This window comes from Anomaloglossus baeobatrachus, unplaced genomic scaffold, assembly GCF_048569485.1.
Source record: "Anomaloglossus baeobatrachus isolate aAnoBae1 unplaced genomic scaffold, aAnoBae1.hap1 Scaffold_3095, whole genome shotgun sequence".
Taxonomy (NCBI): Eukaryota; Metazoa; Chordata; class Amphibia; order Anura; family Aromobatidae; genus Anomaloglossus; species Anomaloglossus baeobatrachus.
In genome coordinates, this window is record NW_027442508.1 from 8,768 (window position 1) to 30,693 (window position 21,926).

Consider the following 21,926-nt stretch of genomic DNA (forward strand, 5'->3'; position numbering starts at 1 on the left):
GCGTCTTAAAATCCGAATGTAGCTTACCAGGAGGTGGAGAATGGGTGCTATGCTGACTGCGGTGGGCGCTGTGTGGAGCAGGGTGATGCGGCGGGTGAGATGCTCTGTCGGCGGGGCTGTGCTGGCTGCGGCAGGGGAGATGCTCTGTCGGCGGTGCGGGGCTGTGCTGGCTGCGGTGTGATCTTCAAATAATGCCGCCAGTAGTCGGTGCGTGCGCAAATGGAGCTCTCTGATTTTCATTGAGCAGAGAGCTTAGTGTGCGCAGGCTCCGGGCACAGTTACCTCCCTTTCTCACAGCTTCCTGATCTAGTGAAAGCGGATTAGACTGCACTGATGTTTGAGAACGTCGGTGCAGGGATTTAGAGGACTGTGGTACATTTGTAGTGTTCGGCGAGTTCTGAAGTAGTTGAAGGGTTATTCTGATCTCCAAGATCCCATCTCAATATGTAGTAAGTGTAATAAGGAATATTAGCAAATACATCCAATTAGAAATGTAGTATAGTTCTCCTGATTCACTGTCGCTTACCTCTTGATCAGGGCATTGCAGGACCTTTAGGTATAACCACTACATGTCTAATTGAATGTATTAGGTAATAAAAAATTGTATTTATAATATTATTGTTGTTATTCCTACTATTGGGATGGGATCTTAGAGATGGAATACCTTTTCAACTTCATTTTTATTTTTTATTATTATTATTATCATTCAAGCTATATTCCTTAGTGTGACTGATTAAAGGTGACTTGAAATGTTGAAACTTTACAGGAACAGATGAATAAACTGTGCTCTATTTTATAACCACCTTGCACTGAGATATAGATAGATATATTGTGTTTTTGTTTTAATAGGAACTCCAACGAGCACAGCAGAAGGTGACATCCCTTGGAAGAGAGAACAGTGCACTGGATGCAGAGTGCCATGACAAGGAAAAGGAGATGAATCGCCTGCAGACACGACTAGCTGTTCTGGAGCAAGAGCTGAAAGACAAGGATCAACTGGTATTGAGGAGTAATGAAATCCTAGCAGCCACTCAAGAACAAAAGGTAGGATACAGCCTAAAATCTATAGGCACATTACAAACCTGTAGGTAACTTTATGCATAAAGGTGTCTATACATCCATAATCCCTTAAAGGCAGGTATTTATTCTTTTTACTCACCCGTCTGTTTTTGTTTTTTTTTTCCCCTCCTTTTCCAACGGCCTTAACAGCCCAACCCTCTGTCAAAGCAGCCTTATGAGGTCAATTTTTTTTTTTGCAAGATGAGATGTCATTTTCAATCACATTCATTCTTCATTTTGCCAAACACTTTGCTGATAAACGGGAAAGACTTTATAAGTGATTGAAATCATTAGAAATATGCCATTCTGGTCTACATTAATCAACAGCATGTGCCTCAGCATTAAAAGGGTACAAAGATGTCAGCATTGGGGGGCCAACACCAGACCCCTAGATTCTATGTGAACCCATCTGTGCCCTGCAATCGCATTACAGGTTGCCATTGCAATGGAGGCCTGTGCCCACGACCACTGGCGAACTCTGCATGTAAATGTTGCTATTAGTAATTCAGTAAATTACACAGTAAATACGTGTGTGTGTGTGTGTGTGTGTGTGTGTGTGTGTGTGTGTGTGTGTGTGTGTGTGTGTGTGTGTGTGTGTGTGTGTGTGTGTGTGTGTGTGTGTGTGTGTGTGTGGTTTTTTTCAGCTTCAGAGTGCAGCTGTTGGTCACAGAATGCTGGCTGTGGAGGGAGGTCAGCTCTGAGGTGCAGCTGTTGGTCACAGAATGCTGGCTGTGGAGTGGAGGAGGGGGTCCGCTCTTGAACACCCTCCACATACAACCTATGCAATAATGTTTGATATTGTCTCCTTCACACTTCTTCGTGTGTGGCCTCCATTAATATCTTGTTTTTGTTAACAGGCTGCTTTAGAATTTGGTGCTGAGAAGAAGCAAGTGCAGATTGGAAAGTTGGAAGCTACAATAAAATCCTTATCTGCCGAGCTCCTCAAGGTAAAAGGCAGATCAGTTTCATTTTAAATCTAGACTCTGGTTTACAGTGGGATTATGGAGAGGTACGGCCTCAGTAAGGGTACAGTCACACTTTAGCGACGCTCCAGCGATCCCACCAGCGATCTGACCTGGTCAGGATCGCTGGTGCATCGCTACATGGTCGCTGGTGAGCTGTCAATCAGGCAGAGCTCACCAGCAACCAGTGACCAGCCCCCAGCAATGCGTGGAAGCGATGCTGCGCTTGGTAACTAAGGTAAATATTGGGTAACCAAGCGCTTGGTTACCCGATATTTACCTTGGTTACCAGCACACACCTCCGCTTAGCGCTGGCTCCCTGCACTCGTAACCAGAGTACACATCGGGTTAATAAGCAAACCGCTTTGCTTTTTACCCGATGTGTACTCTGGCTACGTGTGCAGGGAGCCGGCACTGGCAGCCTGAGAGCGGCGGACGCTAGTAACTAAGGTAACCAATCGGGTAACGGTATCGGGTAACCAAGCAAAGCACTTCGCTTGGTTACCCGATATTTACCTTGGTTACAGCTTACCACAGGCTGCCAGAAGCCAGCTCCCTGCACATTCAGATCATTGCTCTCTCGCTGTCAAACACAGCGATGTATGCTTCACAGCGGGAGAGCAACGTCCAAAAAATGAACCAGAGCAGTGTGTAACTAGCAGCGATTTCACAACAGGGGCCAGATCGCTGATCAGTGTTACACACAGCGAGATCACTAATGAGGTCACTGGTGTGTCACAAAAACCGTGACTCAGCAGCGATCTCGCTATGTGAGAAGTACCCCTAAGTCATACTTTTTGGATAATGACACCCTTTTTAATCTTCTAACCTTTTTACTTCACTTCTAAAATTTAAAGGCCAACGACATAATAAAGAAACTTCAAGGAGACCTAAAGACTTTAATAGCGAAACTGAAGCTAAAGAATACAGTGACCGTGCAGCAGGAGAAACTGATTACAGAGAAAGAGAAGTCAATTCATGAAGGGCAAAGAAAAATGCATGATTTTCAGAAGAGTCTGCAGTCAAAAGAAGAAGAGGTGAGCATTACTAGGATACGAAAAACCCACAAAGGCTTGTTCTAATGGAGCAGTACACCTAAAAATGAATGGTTGATTTAAACAGAATAGCTACCCTCACTGTTTGTCTGCAGCATCCGTGATCCTCAGATCCATGATCACTCTTGTAGAAATTTCTTCAGAAAACATCAGGGGCATTTACACTGCAATATAATCGTTCACGAATATAAACACTCATTTCACAATTAACTTACCATTAGTGATGGGCGAACCCGAACTGTAAAGTTCTCGACCCGCACCGAACACAGTGTTCCCTTGTTACAGTTTGGGACCAAGGGCTGTAAAAAAAAACCCAAAACATTGATTATACTTAACGGTCCAGCGACGCGTCCTCCTCCAGACCCGCTATCTTCCGCCCGCTTCTGCTTCCAGGTCCGATCATTATCTTCCGGCGGTATTCACTGCACTGTTCGTCACTCGGCAGTTTTCGGCTTTTTCGGCTGTGTTCGCGGTGACATCAGGCTTCACTCAAGTCCATGGCTTAGCTATAGACTCGATTGAACGTTGACTATCACTGTCAGCCCGCTTCTCACTCTGTATAGACGCTTGACTGTACAGAGCGATGAAGCAGAGCTGACATTGCTCTCCCTAGGGACTACATCAGACTAAGGATTTTTTTTTATAATAAAGATGGAGTACCTAAATGTTTTTTGTTTTACTTCTAATAAAACATTTTTTTTCTTTGTCGCTCCATTGGGAGACCCAGACAATTGGGTGTATAGCTTCTGCCTCCGGAGGCCACACAAAGTATTACACTTTAAAAAGTGTAACCCCTCCCCTCTGCCTATACACCCTCCCGTGGATCACGGGCTCCTCAGTTTTATGCTTTGTGTGGAAGGAGGCACACATCCACTCATGCATTCTCATACTTAGTTATGTCGGTTGGAAGAAAAGAGGGCCCCCACGGGGCCCCCGGCATGTTCCCTTCTCACCCCACTACGTCGGCGGTGTTGTTAAGGTTGAAGTACCCATTGCGGGTACAGAGGCTGGAGCCACATGCCGTCTCCTTCACCATCCCTTAGCGGCTCTGGGAGAAGTGGGATCCTAAGCGGTCATCCATTTACTGGGACCGTGCTCCCTCCGCAGCCCCTGTGGGAACCTGCCGGACCGGAGCCTCTTCAACCTCAGGGACCGGGCCCTGCAACTCAAAGGTACTCTGTGTCCCCATTGGGGACTGTGCAGGGAGCGCACCTTCTTCCCGGAAGCCGCGGCAGCTGCTGAATTGAGAAGGCCGGTGGACTTCCGCGCCGACCGTGCCTGCTTGTCGGGCGCGGTCTCAAATTTAGTCCCCGGCTTCATCGCGGCCTAGTCGCAAAAATCCCGCCCCCGGGCCTGCCTGTCAGGGGTAAGGGCGGGATTACCGACCTGATGTCGGATGTGAGGGCTGGAGCATCCTGCATGTTTTCCTCCCCCCTCACTGATCACTGTGGGGACCCCAGATTCCCGCACTTTCCTGGCGCCGCCCACGGCTCCACTCCTCCCCTGAGAGCTCCGGCAGCCATTTTTTGGCATTCTGCCGGTGGAGGATTCTCAGTGAACAGCTCTGCAGCTCCGGGGGATCTAAGGCAGGGAATCTGGAGGACACACTCCGCTTGTTAGCGGTCAGTAAGCCACACCGGTCACCCGGTGCTGGTCCCCCTAGGGTGCCGGAATAGATACGTATATATATATATATTTGTTCGGTCGGGCTGTATACCCCTTTCCCATATACCCTCAGTGATCACTCTCCTAGGAGACAACAGCATGTCGTCCACAAGGAGCAAAGCTGCTAAGGCACAGGGTTTTTTTGCGGCCTGTACCTCTTGTGGGGCTATGTTACCTGCGGGTTCCACCTACCCTCACTGTGAGCAATGCTCGACCCCTGTTTCGCTTGCTCAGCCGGAGCTTCGGACACTAGTGGGCCCCTCGGCTCATGTAGACCCCCCTGCTCCCCCTGTCCAGGCTGCAGGGACAGAGTTCGCCTCTTTTGCTGAGAAACTCTGAGTCACTTTCTCAATCCATGGCTCAGTCTATGGACAAATGGTCTTCTAAGCTGCTAGAGGCTTTGCAGTCCAGACCGGTCCTTTCACAGGCCCCGGCCCCTGTTGGCTCGTCGCCTCCAGGCCCCTCTCGGTCCGCGCCGCAGCGCGCTCCCAGGTTGGCCCCTCGGTCTCAGGCGGAGGACTCCTGCCCGGACCACAGTCCTAGACCGGCTAAGCGGGCTCGCTGGGAATCTTCCCCGACTTCCTCACGCTGCTCGGGATCCCAGCTTGAGGACTCGGCGGACGTCGCAGCTCAGGGCTCTGACCCTGACGTCGCCCTTAACCTTGATACACCTGAAGGGGACGCCTTAGTAAATGATCTTATCTCGTCCATCAACCAGGTGTTGGATCTCTCTCCCCCGCCTCCTCCTGTAGAGGAGTCGGCGTCTCAGCAGGAGAAACACCAGTTTCGGTTCCCCAAACGTACACGCAATGACACGCGTTATCCCTTCCCTTCTGAAGTCGTTAAGGGTTGGGCTCACTGTCCCAAGGTGGATCCTCCAGTCTCAAGATTGGCGGCTAGATCCGTGGTATCGGTTGCAGATGGCTCATCGCTAAAGGATGCCACTGACAGACATAGAGCTCCTGGTGAAGTCCATCTATGAGGCCACGGGCGCGTCTTTTGCCCCGGCCTTTGCAGCCGTGTGGGCACTCCAAGCTATCTCGGCTTGTCTGACTGAGATTAATGCTGTCACACGTAATTCTGCTCCGCAAGTTGCGTCTTTGACCTCTCAGACGTCAGCCTTTTCATCCTACGCCATGAACGCCGTCCTGGACTCTGCTAGCCGTACAGCTGTAGCATCCGCTAACTCTGTGGCAGTCCGCAGGGCCATGTGGCTGCGCGAATGGAAGGCAGACACGGCTTCCAAGAGGTTCTTAACCGGTTTGCCGTTTTCTGGCGACCGTTTGTTTGGCGAACGATTGGATGAGATTATTAAGGAATCCAAAGGAAAGGATTCCTCCTTACCCCAGGCCAAACCTAAGAGACCTCAACAGAGAAAGGTTCAATCGAGATTTCGGTCCTTTCGTCCCTCCGCCAAGTCCCAATCCTCTTCGTCCAACAGGCCGGAGAAAGGCCAGAGGAACTCCTATGCGTGGCGATCCAAGTCTCGCCCACAAAAGGCCGCAGGAGGCACTGCCTCCAAGACGGCTTCCTCATGACTCTCTGCCTCCCCTGACCGCATCCTCGGTCGGTGGCAGGCTCTCCCGCTTTGGCGACGCCTGGTAGCCACATGTTCAAGACCGATGGGTGAGAGACATTCTGTCTCATGGTTACAGGATAGAGTTCAGCTCTCGTCCTGCGGCTCGCTTCTTCAGAACCTCTCCACCCCCCGCTCAGGCCGACGCACTTTTTCAGGCAGTAGCCGCTCTAAAGATGGAAGGAGTTGTGATCCCCGTTCCCCTTCAGGAACGTGGTCGCGGATTTTACTCCAACTTGTTCGTGGTGCCAAAAAAGGACGGGTCATTCCGTCCCGTTCTGGACCTCAAGCTACTCAACAGACATGTGAGAACCAGACTGTTCCGGATGGAATCCCTCCGCTCGGTCATCGCCTCAATGTCACAAGGAGACTTCCTAGCATCGATCGACATCAAGGATGCTTATCTCCATATTCCGATCGCACCCGAGCATCAACGTTTCCTGCGTTTCGCCATCGGGGACGAACACCTCCAGTTCGTGGCATTGCCTTTCGGCTTGGCGACAGCACCACGGGTTTTCACCAAAGTCATGGCATCTGTTGTGGCGGTCCTGCATTCTCAGGGCCACTCGGTGATTCCCTACTTGGACGATCTTAGTCAGGGCCCCGTCTCGGGTGGCGTGTCAACAAAGTCTATCTGTCGCTCTGGCGACTCTCCAGCGGTTCGGGTGGATCATCAACTTCCCGAAATCCAAGTTGACACCGACCCAATCACTGACGTACCTTGGGATGGAGTTTCATACCCAGCAAGCGTTAGTCAAGCTTCCGAGCGACAAACGGCTTTCTCTGCAGGCAGGGGTGCAATCCCTTCTTCGGAGTCAGTCACACCCCTTAAGGCGCCTCATGCACTTCCTGGGGAAGATGGTGGCAGCTATAGAGGCAGTCCCGTTCGCGCAATTCCATCTTCGGCCACTCCAATGGGACATTCTCCGCAAATGGGACAGGAGGTCGGCTTCCCTCGACAGGAACGTCTCTCTTTCCCTTGCAACCAAGACGTCACTTCAGTGGTGGCTCCTTCCCAATTCTTTATCGCAGGGAAAATCCTTCCTACCCCCAACCTGGGCTGTGGTCACCACAGACGCGAGCCTGTCAGGGTGGGGAGCGGTTTTTCTCCACCACAGGGCTCAGGGAACCTGGACTCCGATAGTCATCCCTTCAGATCAATATTCTGGAGATAAGGGCAGTGTATCTAGCCCTATTGGCTTTTCATTGGTGGCTGGAGGGCAGGCAGATCCGTATCCAGTCGGACAACGCCTCTGCCGTCGCATACATCAACCACCAAGGCGGCACTCGCAGTCGTCAAGCCTTCGAGGAAGTCCCGACGGATTCTGCAGTGGGTGGAAGCCACAGCCTCCACCATCTCCGCAGTTCACATCCCGGGCGTAGAAAACTGGGAAGCAGATTTTCTCAGTAGTCAGGGCATGGAAGCGGGGGAATGGTCTCTGCACCCAGACGTGTTTCGAGAGATCTGTCGCCGCTGGGGAACGCCGGACGTCGATCTCATGGCGTCTCGGCACAACAACAAAGTCCCGGCATTCATGGCTTGGTCTCAGGATCACAGAGCTCTGGCGGCGGACGCGTTAGTTCAGGATTGGTCGCAGTTTCGACTGCCTTATGTGTTTCCTCCTCTGGCGATGCTGCCCAGAGTGTTACGCAAGATCAGGTCCGAATGCCGTCGCGCCATTCTCGTCGCTCCAGACTGGCCGAGGCGGTTGTGGTACCCGGATCTGTGGCATCTCACGGTGGGTCAACCGTGGGCGCTTCCAGACCGCCCAGTCTTGGCAAATCTTCCTATCCTGGTGCGCTAATAACGGTTTTACTCCATGGCCGTTTGCCTTACCCACTTTTCTTTCATTCCTTCAATCCGGAATGGACAAGGGTTTGTCACTTGGCTCTCTCAAGGGCCAAGTATCGGCGCTCTCCGTATTTTTTCAAAAGCGCCTAGCCAGGCTTCCGCAGGTCCGCATGTTCCTGCAGGGAGTTTGCCACATAGTCCCACCTTACAAGCGTCCGCTGGAACCCTGGGATCTTAACAGGGTGCTAACGGCTCTTCAGAAACCACCTTTCGAGCCGCTGCGGGATGTCTCTCTTTCACGTCTTTCGCAGAAGGTGGCCTTTCTAGTGGCAGTCACATCACTTCGGAGAGTGTCTGAGCTAGCAGCGCTATCATGCAAAGCCCCCTTCCTGGTGTTTCACCAGGATAAGGTGGTTCTGCGTCCGGTCCCGGAATTTCTCCCTAAAGTGGTATCCCCTTTTCATCTCAATCAGGATATCTCCTTGCCTTCATTTTGCCCTAATCCAATTCACCAGTGTGAAAAGGATTTGCACTCTTTGGATCTTGTCAGAGCACTCCGGCTCTACGTGTCTCGCACGGCGCCCCTGCGTCGTTCAGATGCGCTCTTTGTCCTTGTCGCTGGCCAGCGTAAGGGTTCGCAGGCTTCCAAGTCAACCTTGGCTCGGTGGATCAAGGAACCGATTCTCGAAGCCTACCGTTCTTCTGGGCTTCCGCTTCCTTCAGGGCTGAAAGCCCATTCTACCAGAGCCGTGGGTGCGTCCTGGGCATTGCGGCACCGGGCTACGGCTCAGCAGGTGTGTCAGGCAGCTACGTGGTCTAGTCTGCACACTTTCACGAAACACTATCAAGTGCATACCTATGCTTCGGCAGACGGCAGTCTAGGTAGGCGAGTCCTTCAGGCGGCGGTTGCCCACCTGTAAGAGGGGGCCGTTTTTTCGGCTCTTTTTTATTGAGGTATTCTTTTACCCACCCAGGGACTGCTCTTGGACGTCCCAATTGTCTGGGTCTCCCAATGGAGCAACAAAGAAGGGAATTTTGTTTACTTACCGTAAATTCCTTTTCTTCTAGCTCCTATTGGGAGACCCAGCACCCACCCCTGTGCCCTTTGGGCTGGTTGTTCTTTTGTGTACACATGTTGTTGATGTTGAATTGTTCTTTTGGTTCATGGTTTTCAGTTCTCCGAACATCCTTCGGATTGCATTTACCCTAGACCAATTTATAAGTTTTCTCCTTCCTGCTTTTGCACCAAAACTGAGGAGCCCGTGATCCACGGGAGGGTGTATAGGCAGAGGGGAGGGGTTACACTTTTTAAAGTGTAGTACTTTGTGTGGCCTCCGGAGGCAGAAGCTATACACCCAATTGTCTGGGTCTCCCAATAGGAGCTAGAAGAAAAGGAATTTACGGTAAGTAAACAAAATTCCCTTCTTTTCTGTTTTCTAGAAATTCATGGTGGCCATGTCTAATTTGGCATGATACCATGAATTTCGGGCTTAGTACCAGCTGATAACACAAAGCTGGCCCTAACCTCATTATTACCCAGTGTGCCACCACCTCAGGGTCGCTGGAGGAGTCGGTTAAAGTGCCAGAAAATAGCACTTTATGAATGTGCCATTTTTTGTGGCACTTGAGGGCTGTAATTCACAGCGGGGGAGGCTCAGATAGCATGGGACACCCTGCCCTGAGGATCCTAGCCCCATGCTGCCTATGGCGGGAGCCCATGCAATTTTTTTTTTTTTTTTTAATAAAATATTGGGCTTCTCTGAATTTTGACAATGAAAGTTCAATCGATTCCATGGCTAAGCCTGTAGATAGCAGGCCACAACCTCCCCAGAGTGGTTCATTCATTAGATGCGCCAATCTTCGCGCTTCGCCTCTACTCTTCCCATTGCCCTGGTGTGGTGGCGAACAGTGTAATATATGGGGTTGATTCCAGCTGTTAATTGACGGCTGGCATCAAACCCTGGAATTAGTAATGGGTTAGTGTCTAGCAGACACCCCCATTACCAATCCATTAGTTGTAAATGGTAAAAAAAAAATAAACCCTCAACACCTGCACTCATTCACTAATTTATTATACAAAATTTAAAATCCTTTAAGTTCTTCCATAATCCAAAAGGAGGTCCCATGACGTTCCTTTAAAGCAAACCTGAAAGACATAAAGATTTTTTAAGGAAGAAAAGATAAGAGACACTCGTATTCACAAATGTATTCCCCATCAAAGTCTTTAATCCACAGTAATCCATTTGGAGATCCCATGACGTTCCCAGACTCACTGTCCCAGCCTATGAATAACAAAGTTCCCCATATGCTGGTACACCAGCCACTGCCGGCTCTTACGCTGAACTGTGATGACCTCATGAGGGCACTGCAGGACACAGCATGTGGGTCACTCAGTAGCGTGTGGACTGCCATGGGATGTGACGTAATACGTTCACCGTAGTTCATTGCCACGGTTCTCGCACAAAGTAGCGCGAGAGCCGGTGATTGTGACGTGCGGTGACATCATGTGTCTGCAGTACATGCAAAACTTAACACCACACGTACTGGAGACAAGTTGCGAAGAAGGCCTTATCATAAGTGAGTTGCACATTCCCACCCCCTGGCATGGACATGACTCCGGTCTCCATTCCATCTATCATATACATCCTGATTCCAAAAATTAAACCCATCAGTTCATCCATGTGGCCTTTTTCTGGCAAGGAGTTAGACATAAATGCTGTGGGTGAAGCAGAACAAACTGTACGAGACTGAATACTCTTTAATTTGTGTAAATTGTGTAATTCCATGATATGTCGTCATATATTATCTAGCAATATTAGGAGTCACGAAGTGAAAATGTTGGGGTTTTTTTATGCAATGTCCATCTTACTTCATCAGTGGGTAGGTACCCAGCTTGTTTTGTCTGGATAAATCAGCTCACCAGTTGAATATTTAAAAAAAAAAAAAAGTTCTAATAACTACTTCATGTTTTGTATTTATTTAATAATAAACTGTCTTGTTTGTGTGTTTTAGGTAGAAAACCTGCGAGAACAGCTTCAGCAAACAGACAAAAAGTTAGAGGAAAGTAAAGAGCTGCTCAAGACAAATGAGAATGGTGAGGACCACACATTTGTTTGACTCTGTGCTAGGACCGCTGATTTATTGAACCGTTTGCAGTTTCACTGTACCGTCCGTGTGTACTTACACGTGCATGGCTTAATCTTTGAGACAAGCATACGCTACTGGCAGGATCAACCAGGTAGCCCGTTGGGCAAAGTACACTTTCAAAAAGTGAGGTGCGGAGCCAGCCTGTCGGTACCCTTGCATGTTGGTGTTACTGTGCTGCAACAGTTTACTACATTACTGGCAAAAACATGACAATATTGAAGACCATGCAGAAAACAAATAGGAGAGGAAAGCGCACAAAGGGCACTTGCATTAAAAAGTATTGAGGCTAAACCCTTAAAGAGAAGGGTATATCTGGGACTGCTCTGCTTTGTATATGGGGTGGGACTGCTGATGTCCAGCTAATTGACAACTGGGTCCCCAAGTTATTCAGCTGGGTGTCTGATCCCAGTCTACAGAGCAGAGCGGAAAAGAATCCTCTGTTCCGTTGACGAAGACACTGTATTGCCGGCAGGAGTGGTCTGTGGCGGCGATGACCGACGTCAGACACAACAGGTAGGTAGCAGCTACCTGCCTGTTAGCGCTTTAGACACATTTAGGGGGGAAAAAAAAAAGTCCTGGAAATAACCTTTCACAATGGCTTGCACACCTTAGGATGTTCTGTGAAGGACCCAACACCTCGTAACATCAAGTTTGTCCTGCTGCTGATTCTTTTTTTTTTTTTAAATTGGGTTCATTTTTATTTATCAGCAAAATTACACAACACATTTTAACACTGTTTTCCCACAAACACATCAGAGTGGGGAATAACCTTAGTAAGGCCTAAGCCACACAGCATGAAAATTGGAGCGAGTGGAGTGTGATAAAAAATTGCATTCCACTCGGACCAATATTAGCCTATGTGTCAGCACCCATGAGCAATTATTTTCTCAGCCCTAATCGAACCGAGAAAACAATTGCACCATGCTGCGAGTGTAATGCGATCATTGTTTCTCTCGCACCCATTCAAGTCTATGGGGCAAGAGAAAAAGAGCACAGCACTTGCGGTACACCGGTGTACCGCTAGTGCAGGGCGAGAATGGCAATAGCCGGCAACTGAGGAGAGAGGGAGAAATTCATCCTTCCTTGGCGCCGGCCCGACCCCCCGCAGCTGAGGTCCGCTCGCACAATTGGACCTCAGTTGCAGGGACACTCGCATGACACTCGGCTCTGCTGTACTGCCAGCGCGAGCAGAGTGTCATTTGAGGGGATCCCAGTAATCCCTGTGTGGCGCTAGCCTTACAAAAAAAAACAAAACACACCCAACTGCTGATTCTAACTAGGTAAAGAATGCACCAAACAAAAGTATCTGATATGCCGAAGTTTGTAAAGTGATAAGATGCTCTAGCTGCACTGCTGGACCAAAAATCCAATGTGAATTGGATATATAAAACAAAAATGCGCTTCTGGGTCAGACAGACCCCTTCATCAGACATTATACATCAGGTGTCTTAAGACTAGACCACATCAAATGACTGAAGAATGGCAATTGAGAATCTACAAGATGGTACGTGGGCTTTTGCCGCTTCATTACCGTTGCGTAGCACTAAACACCGCTCTAGTGTAAATATGTCCCTTGATAAAGTACGTTACTGACTTGTTCTTTTTGTTCAATTGCAGTTATTACTTGGTTAAATAAGCAACTAAATGAGAATCAGTCTGCAAGCTCTAATCCAAGCAGTGCCCCCTTTAGGTCAACGGTGTCACCCAACCAGATGGTAATTGTGTTCCTCCTTAGCACAATATAACACACACAATCTTAAATTCTAAATGTCATATTTGCAATGTCTTTTACATCTGTGTTTCAGTTAGAGAACAGGATACCTCTCCATAACCCCCGGATAAATTATCCACTTCCCTCCTCGTATTCGGTCATCCCTTACATTGCACCTTCAGCATCACAGCAACCCTCATTGGAAGTAGTTCACCCAGGACCTCGGGTAAGGCTATTGGACTCTGCAATTAAATATGGACATGGTTTTGTTTGTACATTTGTTAATTTCCAAACTCTGTTTGTAAAGGTTCAGTACCATAATCCACTCCCTAGAGGAAACGTGTCAGGAGGAATTCAAGCTGCAAATAAAGAGAAGTAAGTTGTAATTTGTCAGGCACTTCACCTTCCTACAGTCCTGCTCATTGTTACTGCACCCATGAAGTTTAGCTACATAATGTGGAATATCTCCTGAAAAAATGAATCAAGTGAAAACAGCTTTATTATATAGAGCACTCGTGTTAAATATAAAAGAGCAAATGGTAAACAATTTAAAATAAATCAATGGGAGGGAAAAATAGAAAAATCTATAGCTGCTGTGACTCTGGTTGTGGCACCCTTTACATTAGTATGGAAACACATTTTGACTCCCCTGTGGTAAATCACAAATGAGAATCACCTGTGATAAATTGTCGGTGCCCATGGGACATGAATTAGCCAATGAATGATGAAAGCCACATAGTAGGCCCTGTTTCTTTTGTCACAATAGTGAAGACAAAGGAGCTGTTAGAGGACATCAGAACTGCGATTATTAGCAAACACAAGACTTCCAAAGGGTATAAGGCCATCGCCCAACACCTCGGTATCACACTTTCAACAGTGCGTAATGTTAAGATGTTTGCCAGGCATGGAACTGTCAACCCCCCCCGGATTTGGGGGAAAAAGAGGAAAATGTGACTAGAGATGTCTTCGAAGGTTGTTGTGAATGGTGGAAAAAACACATTAAATATCTGAAAGCCAACCTGGAACAGTCTGGGGTCATGGTTTCAACAAGTACCAAACACTGCACACTAAACTAAGCAGAGCTTTAGGGGCGAAGGCCAAGGAAGAAGCCATTGCTGAAGAAAAGACACAAAAAAGAATGGCTGATCTTTGACAAACCACAATCCTTCTGGGAAAATGTTCTGTGGACAGATGAAGCAAAAATAGATGTTTTTGGCAATGCTGCGCAACAGCTTACAGACAGCGTTTACATAGAAATGCTTATAAGGAAAATAACACCCTACCAACAGTCAAGCATGGTGGAGGAGCTATAATGCTGTGTGTTTGCTTTTCTGTGTCTGGTACTGGAGGCTTTGACCGTATCACAGGAATCATGAAATCAGCGAATTAAGCAGTTTTAGAGAAAAATGTCCTACTCAGTGTAAGAAAACTTGTCTTGCTGGACGACCCATGATCTTCGCCTTAAACCAATGACCAAAAGTACCCAGGAATGGTTGAAAAAGGAAAAAATAGACTATTTCAAAATGTCCACCAATAAAGGCTGCTTTACATACTGCGACATCACTAGCGATCGCACCCGCCCCCGTCATTTGCGTCACGGGAAAATCGCTGCCCGTGGCGAACAATATCGCTAGGATGCGTTAAACGAACTTACCTTAGCGACGTCGCTGTGGGCGGCGAACAACCTCTTTTTTTTTAAGGGTGCGGTTCGTGCAGTGTCACAGCGACGTCAATCAGCGAGCCACCAATAAAATCGGAGGGGCGGTGACCAGCCGCATGAACGTCACTCTCTCCTCGTTGCCGGAGGACGCAGGAACACTGTTGTTCGTTGTTCCCGGGGTGTCACATGTGGCGATGTGTGCTGCCTTAGGAACGACGAACAACCTGCGTCCAGCACCAGCAACGATATTTGGAAAATGAACGACGTGTCAACGATTTGGTGAGCATTTCCGATCGTTAGCGGTCGCTCGTAGGTGTCACACGCAACGACGTCGCTAACGAGGCCGGATGTGCGTCACGAATTCTGTGACCCCAGCGATATCTCGTTAGTGATGTCGCTGCGTGTAAAGCGGGGAGTCCTGACCTCGATCCCATTGATCTGCCATTGGGAAAAAGAGCCCTGCAAACATTCAAGAGCTTAAGCAACCTGCAAAGGAAGCGTGTGAGAAAATACCAGGTGAGAAGTGCAAGAATCTTATAGATTGCAACAAGAAACTTTTGGAGGCTGCCGTAAATGCCAACGGGTGTGCAGCCAAGTATTACTTTGGGGGGCCTTTATTGCTGCACATGCGGTTTATTCTGTTTCTTCTTTGAAATTGTGATATGTAAGTTGACAAACCAATGTTTTATTGTCTTAGTTTTGACCACTAATTTAAAAAAAAAAAAAAAGTGTATGAAAAAATAAAAATGAAGGGGTGCCGATAATGGTGAACAGCACTGTATATGAATGTGGAACTGGTTTTATCAAAGTTTCTTCATTTCTGATCTGTTTATTTCAGTGGTGAGCCAGCAGGCCTGGATCTCAAGTATCTGAAGAAGCGAGAAGGCACAATCCCTTTACAAGGCCTTAGCCACAACACTGCTGCAGGTGAGCGCTCTACGTGTGCAGCCAAGAGTAATCTTGCAGAATTTTAATGGGATTGTCTCATTTAGACCAACCATTTATCAGTTTTTATGTTATTTCCATCTCCGTAGATGGATATTTTTTGGAATGATGCTTATAATAAAAGCACTTTTTTTTTTTTAATAAACAATTGTCGGCAGTTAAGATACTCCTCTTTGGGGACACGGAGTGCCTTTTGTGCCTTGAGGAACTTCCTGAAGAAGCTAGACTATTTTTCTTTGTCGCTCCATTGGGAGATCCAGACAATTGGGTGTATAGCTTCTGCCTCCGGAGGCCACACAAAGTATTACACTTAAAAGTGTAAAGCCCCTCCCCTTCTGCCTATACACCCCCCGTGCCTCACGGGCTCCTCAGTTTTTATGCTTTGTGCGAAGGAGGCACACATCCACGCATAGCTCCACATCTTAGTCAGCAGCAGCTGCTGACTATGTCGGATGGAAGAAAAGAGGGCCCATAACAGGGCCCCCAGCATGCTCCCTTCTCACCCCACTCTGGTCGGCGGTGCTGTTAAGGTTGAGGTACCCATTGCGGGTACATAGGCAGGAGCCACATGCTGTTTTCCTTCCCCATCCCTTAATGGGCTCTGGGTGAAGTGGGATCCTAATCGGTCTCCAGGCACTGGGACCATGCTCCCTCCGCAGCCCCTGGGGAATCTGCTGGACAGGAGCCGGGTATCGTCAGGGACAAGGCCCTGCTACTGTGAGGTACTCTGTGTCCCCCTGGGGGACCGCGCATGGAGCGCTTGTGCCATACACACTGCAGCACTGCTGGGTGTGTTAGTGCGCCGGGGACTACCGCGCCGGCCGCGCTTATTTGCCGGCCGCGCTTATAACTTTAGTCCCCGGCTTTTGCGGCCTAGTATCGCATATTCCCGCCCCCAGGCCTGCCAGTCAGGGGAAGGGCGGGACGCTGCACAGGACGTCAGCGCTGAGGGCTGGAGCATACTTTGTATCCTCCTCCCCCCTCACTCAGCACAGTGGGACATCAGATTCCCGCACTTTCTAGGGCACGCCCACGGCCCCCTCCTCCCCACAGAACGCCGGCAGCCATTCCTGTCAGCACTTCTGACGCTGGAGAGGAGAGACAACACGGCTCTGGGAGGCCCAGGCAGGGAATCTGGTGATCACACAACCGCTTTGAGCGGTCGGTAAGCAGCACCTGGGTGCTGACCCCACTGAGTGCCGAAGTGTACATATATATATATATGCTTATATGCTATACATTTACACTGTACGGTCGCACTGTTGATTTTTGGCTATATACCCTCCTGGATTGTACTCAGAGGAGACAACAGCATGTCGTCCGCAAAAAGCAAGGGTGCCAAAGCACAGGCTTACTTTGCAACCTGTACCTCATGTGCGGCTATACTACCGGCAGGTTCCACCGATCCTCATTGTGTGCAATGCTCGGCCCCTGTGGCACTTACTCAGCCGGAGCCTCTGCTACTGGTGGCCCAGGTGGAACCACCTGCTACCACTGTCCAGGTGACAGGGACGGAGTTTGCAGTATTTGCTGACAAACTGTCTGAGAGTATGGATAAATGGTCTGCTAAGATACTAGAAGCCTTACAGTCCAGACCGGTGACTCAGGCCACGGGCACTGTTGAATCATTGACCCCAGGCCCCCCTCAGTTGGAGCAGCAAAGTGCTCCTGGGGTGACCCATAGGTCCCAGGGTGAGGTCTCTGACACTCACCGCAGTCCCAGGCCGCCTAAGCGGGCTCGCTGGGAAATTCCCTCGACTTCATCACACGGTTCGGGGTCTCAGCAGGAACAATCCAAGGGAAAGGACTCATCCTTACCCCAGTCCAAACCAAACAGACCTCAACCACGGAAGGTACAATCGAGGTTTCGGTCCTTTCGGTCCGCGGGCAGGTCTCAATTCTCCTCGTCCAAAAGGCCTCAGAAGGATCAGAGGAACTCCGATTCATGGCGGTCTAAGTCACGTCCTAAAAAGACCGCCGGGGGAACCGCTCCCAAAGCGGCCTCCTCATGACTTTCGGCCTCCTCACACCGCATCCTCGGTCGGTGGCAGGCTTTCCCGCTTTTGCGACGCCTGGCTGCCACAGGTAAAAGACCGTTGGGTGAGAGACATTCTGTCTCACGGTTACAGGATAGAGTTCAACTCTCGTCCTCCGACTCGGTTCTTCAGAACATCTCCGCCCCCCGAGCGAGCCGATGCTCTTCTTCAGGCGGTGTGCACTCTGAAGGCAGAAGGAGTGGTGATCCCTGTTCCTTTTCAGCAACAGGGTCACGGTTTTTACTCCAACTTGTTCGTGGTGCCGAAAAAGGACGGATCCTTCCGTCCTGTTCTGGACCTAAAACTGCTCAACAAACATGTAAAAACCAGGCGGTTCCGGATGGAATCGCTCCGCTCCGTCATCGCCTCAATGTCCCAAGGAGATTTCCTAGCATCAATCGACATCAAAGATGCTTATCTCCACGTACCGATTGCTCCAGAGCATCAGCGCTTCCTGCGTTTCGCCATAGGGGACGAACACCTGCAGTTCGTGGCACTGCCTTTCGGCTTGGCGACAGCCCCACGGGTCTTCACCAAGGTCATGGCAACAGTAGTAGCAGTTCTGCACTCTCAGGGACACTCGGTGATCCCTTACTTAGACGATCTGCTTGTCAAGGCACCCTCTCAAGTGGCATGCCAACACAGCCTGAGCATTGCTCTAGAGACTCTCCAGAGTTTCGGGTGGATCATCAATTTTCCAAAGTCAAATCTGACACCGGCCCAATCACTGACATATCTTGGCATGGAGTTTCATACTATCTCAGCGATAGTGAAGCTTCCGCTGGACAAACAGCGTTCACTACAGACAGGGGTGCAATCTCTCCTTCAAGGCCAGTCACACCCCTTGCGGCGCCTCATGCACTTCCTAGGGAAGATGGTAGCAGCAATGGAGGCAGTTCCTTTTGCGCAGTTTCATCTGCGTCCACTTCAATGGGACATTCTCCGCAAATGGGACAGGAAGTCGACGTCCCTCGACAGGAACGTCTCCCTTTCTCGGGCAGCCAAGGCTTCCCTTCAGTGGTGGCTTCTTCCCACTTCTCTGTCGAAGGGGAAATCCTTCCTGCCCCCATCCTGGGCTGTGGTCACGACGGACGCGAGCCTGTCAGGGTGGGGAGCGGTCTTTCTCCACCACAGGGCTCAGGGTACTTGGACTCAGCCAGAGTCCTCCCTTCAGATCAATGTTCTGGAGATAAGGGCAGTGTATCTTGCCCTAAAGGCGTTCCAGCCGTGGCTGGAAGGCAAGCGGATCCGAATTCAGTCGGACAACTCCACAGCGGTGGCATACATCAACCACCAAGGCGGAACACGCAGTCGGCAAGCCTTCCAGGAAGTCCGGCGGATTCTGCTATGGGTGGAAGCCACAGCCTCCACCATATCCGCAGTTCACATCCCGGGCGTAGAAAACTGGGAAGCAGACTTTCTCAGTCGCCAGGGCATGGACGCAGGGGAATGGTCCCTTCACCCGGACGTGTTTCAGGAGATCTGTTGCCGCTGGGGGATGCCGGACGTCGACCTAATGGCGTCCCGGCACAACCACAAGGTCCCGACATTCATGGCACGGTCTCAAGATCACAGAGCTCTGGCGGCAGACGCTTTAGTTCAGGATTGGTCGCAGTTTCAACTCCCTTATGTGTTTCCTCCTCTGGCACTGTTGCCCAGAGTGTTACGCTAGATCAGGTCCGACTGCCGCCGCGCCATCCTCGTCGCTCCAGACTGGCCGAGGAGGTCGTGGTACCCGGATCTGTGGCATCTCACGGTGGGCCAACCGTGGGCACTACCAGACCGACCAGACTTGCTGTCTCAAGGACCGTTTTTCCATCTGAATTCTGCGGCCCTCAACCTGACTGTGTGGCCATTGAGTCCTGGATCCTAGCGTCTTCAGGGTTATCTCAAGAGGTCATTGCCACTATGAGACAGGCTAGGAAACCAACGTCCGCCAAGATCTACCACAGGACGTGGAGGATATTCTTATCTTGGTGCTCTGATCAGGGTTTTTCTCCCTGGCCATTTGCCTTGCCCACTTTTCTTTCCTTCCTTCAATCCGGATTGGAAAAAGGTTTGTCGCTCGGCTCCCTTAAGGGACAAGTCTCAGCGCTCTCTGTGTTCTTTCAGAAGCGCCTAGCCAGACTTCCACAGGTACGCACGTTCCTGCAGGGGGTTTGTCACACAGTCCCTCCTTACAAGCGGCCGTTAGAACCCTGGGATCTGAACAGGGTGCTGATGGCTCTTCAGAAACCACCTTTCGAGCCAATGAGGGATATTCCTCTCACGCCTTTCGCAGAAAGTGGCCTTCCTAGTAGCAGTCACATCACTTCGGAGAGTGTCTGAGCTAGCAGCGCTGTCATGCAAAGCCCCTTTCCTGGTGTTTCACCAGGACAAGGTGGTTCTGCGTCCGGTTCCAGAATTTCTCCCTAAGGTGGTATCCCCCTTTCATCTCAATCAGGATATCTCCTTACCCTCTTTTTGTCCTCATCCAGTTCACCAATGTGAAAGGGATTTGCACTTGTTAGATCTGGTGAGAGCACTCAGACTCTACATTTCTCGTACGGCGCCCCTGCGCCGCTCGGATGCACTCTTTGTCCTTGTCGCTGGCCAGCGTAAAGGGTCACAGGCTTCCAAATCAACCCTGGCTCGGTGGATCAAGGAACCTATTCTCGAAGCTTACCGATCTTCTGGGCTTCCGGTTCCCTCAGGGCTAAGAGCCCATTCTACCAGAGCCGTGGGTGCGTCCTGGGCTTTGCGGCACCAGGCTACGGCTCAGCAGGTGTGTCAGGCAGCTACCTGGTCGAGCCTGCACACTTTCACGAAACACTATCAGGTGCATACCTATGCTTCGGCAGATGCCAGCCTAGGTAGGCGAGTCCTTCAGGCGGCGGTTGCCCACCTGTAAGAAGGGGCCGTTTTACGGCTCTATTTCGAGGTTTTACTTTACCCACCCAGGGACTGCTTTTGGACGTCCCAATTGTCTGGGTCTCCCAATGGAGCGACAAAGAAGAAGGAAATTTTGTTTACTTACCGTAAATTCCTTTTCTTCTAGCTCCAATTGGGAGACCCAGCACCCGCCCCTGTTCCCTTCGGGCTGTTGTTCTTTGTGTACACATGTTGTTCATGTTCAATGGTTTCAGTTCTCCGAAATTTCTTCGGACTGAATTTACTTTAAACCAATTTATAACTTTTCCTCCTTCTTGCTTTTGCACCAAAACTGAGGAGCCCGTGAGGCACGGGGGGTGTATAGGCAGAAGGGGAGGGGCTTTACACTTTTAAGTGTAATACTTTGTGTGGCCTCCGGAGGCAGAAGCTAAACACCCAATTGTCTGGGTCTCCCAATTGGAGCTAGAAGAAAAGGAATTTACGGTAAGTAAACAAAATTCCCTTCTTTTAATTCAAGGCCATCTATGGCCTGTGAAGTAATATTTTGATCAGTTGGCACCATACTTTGGCCTATCCGATCCTGGGAAACAGTTTAAGTTGGGCACTTAGGCAAATTGATCAACTTTTTTACTTTTGTGGCCGACATTAGTAATCTGTTGACGCCAATAGTGTGGTTGCTCTATATGGCATCCATTTGCCTCACCGTGCCCTGGCTGAGCTATAGGAGGCCATAGTATAGGAATATTTACTGTGGCTGTCAGTCATCCTAAGCCAGAATATCTGCTCCAGACTTCTTCTTTTGAAGCTGACAGGCAGAAACTTACTTCAGTCTGACCGATGTCTGTGCGTGATCGCCCTGCCTCTTAATTTTCCCTTCAGACCCAAATGGGTAAACTCAAAATGGTCTCCTAGAATGTGATGCATAAAGTCTAAATTTAACCCTTTCACAATATTTGACGTAAATTTACTTCATGATCAGGAAGGGGCCCCTGGTAAATGTGTGTCCATACGAAGCCTTTTAGCTAAGCGTCGGCTGTCACAGCCGGTGCCCACACCACCCCAGTTGTTAAACCCCCTAAATGCCACAAACAATAGCATTTGCAGCATTTAGAGGCTTGGCAGATGGAATGCGCTCCCTCTCCCACCCAATCAGGACCCCAACGATGTAATCACGGAGCCCTATAACCAGAGGTCATCATGACAAATTCTGGATCAGACAGCTATGGCAAGCCTGTTAAACCATGCCAGGAGCATGGTCTAAAAGGCTTCTGTCAATGCAGAACTGACAGGTATAAAGTATTGTAATGCTGTTGTAATACATTATACCCGCAATTAGACTAATAAAAGTTAATGTCTTGTAGCAGGAATAAGTGAAAAAAATGTAAAAATATATATAAACAAAAAAAATCAACACAAAACAAATAAGGACAAATTATACCAGTAAATC

The 21,926-nt window shown here is 49.5% G+C and overlaps 1 protein-coding gene across 1 annotated transcript in view; it reads left to right on the forward strand.

Annotated features, from left to right (window-relative positions):
- Positions 1–849: 849 nt before the first annotated feature.
- LOC142268747 (spindle assembly abnormal protein 6 homolog) overlaps positions 850–21,926 on the forward strand; it is a gene marked incomplete at its 5' end in the record, with an annotated part of 29,882 nt that continues 8,805 nt past the window's right edge. The window contains 8 exons of the mRNA XM_075332366.1: positions 850–1,044; positions 1,917–2,006; positions 2,879–3,058; positions 11,122–11,203; positions 12,874–12,971; positions 13,062–13,193; positions 13,275–13,342; positions 15,466–15,554. Coding sequence (XP_075188481.1) covers positions 850–1,044; positions 1,917–2,006; positions 2,879–3,058; positions 11,122–11,203; positions 12,874–12,971; positions 13,062–13,193; positions 13,275–13,342; positions 15,466–15,554 — 934 coding nt within the window. The remainder of the gene's footprint in view (positions 1,045–1,916; positions 2,007–2,878; positions 3,059–11,121; positions 11,204–12,873; positions 12,972–13,061; positions 13,194–13,274; positions 13,343–15,465; positions 15,555–21,926) is intronic.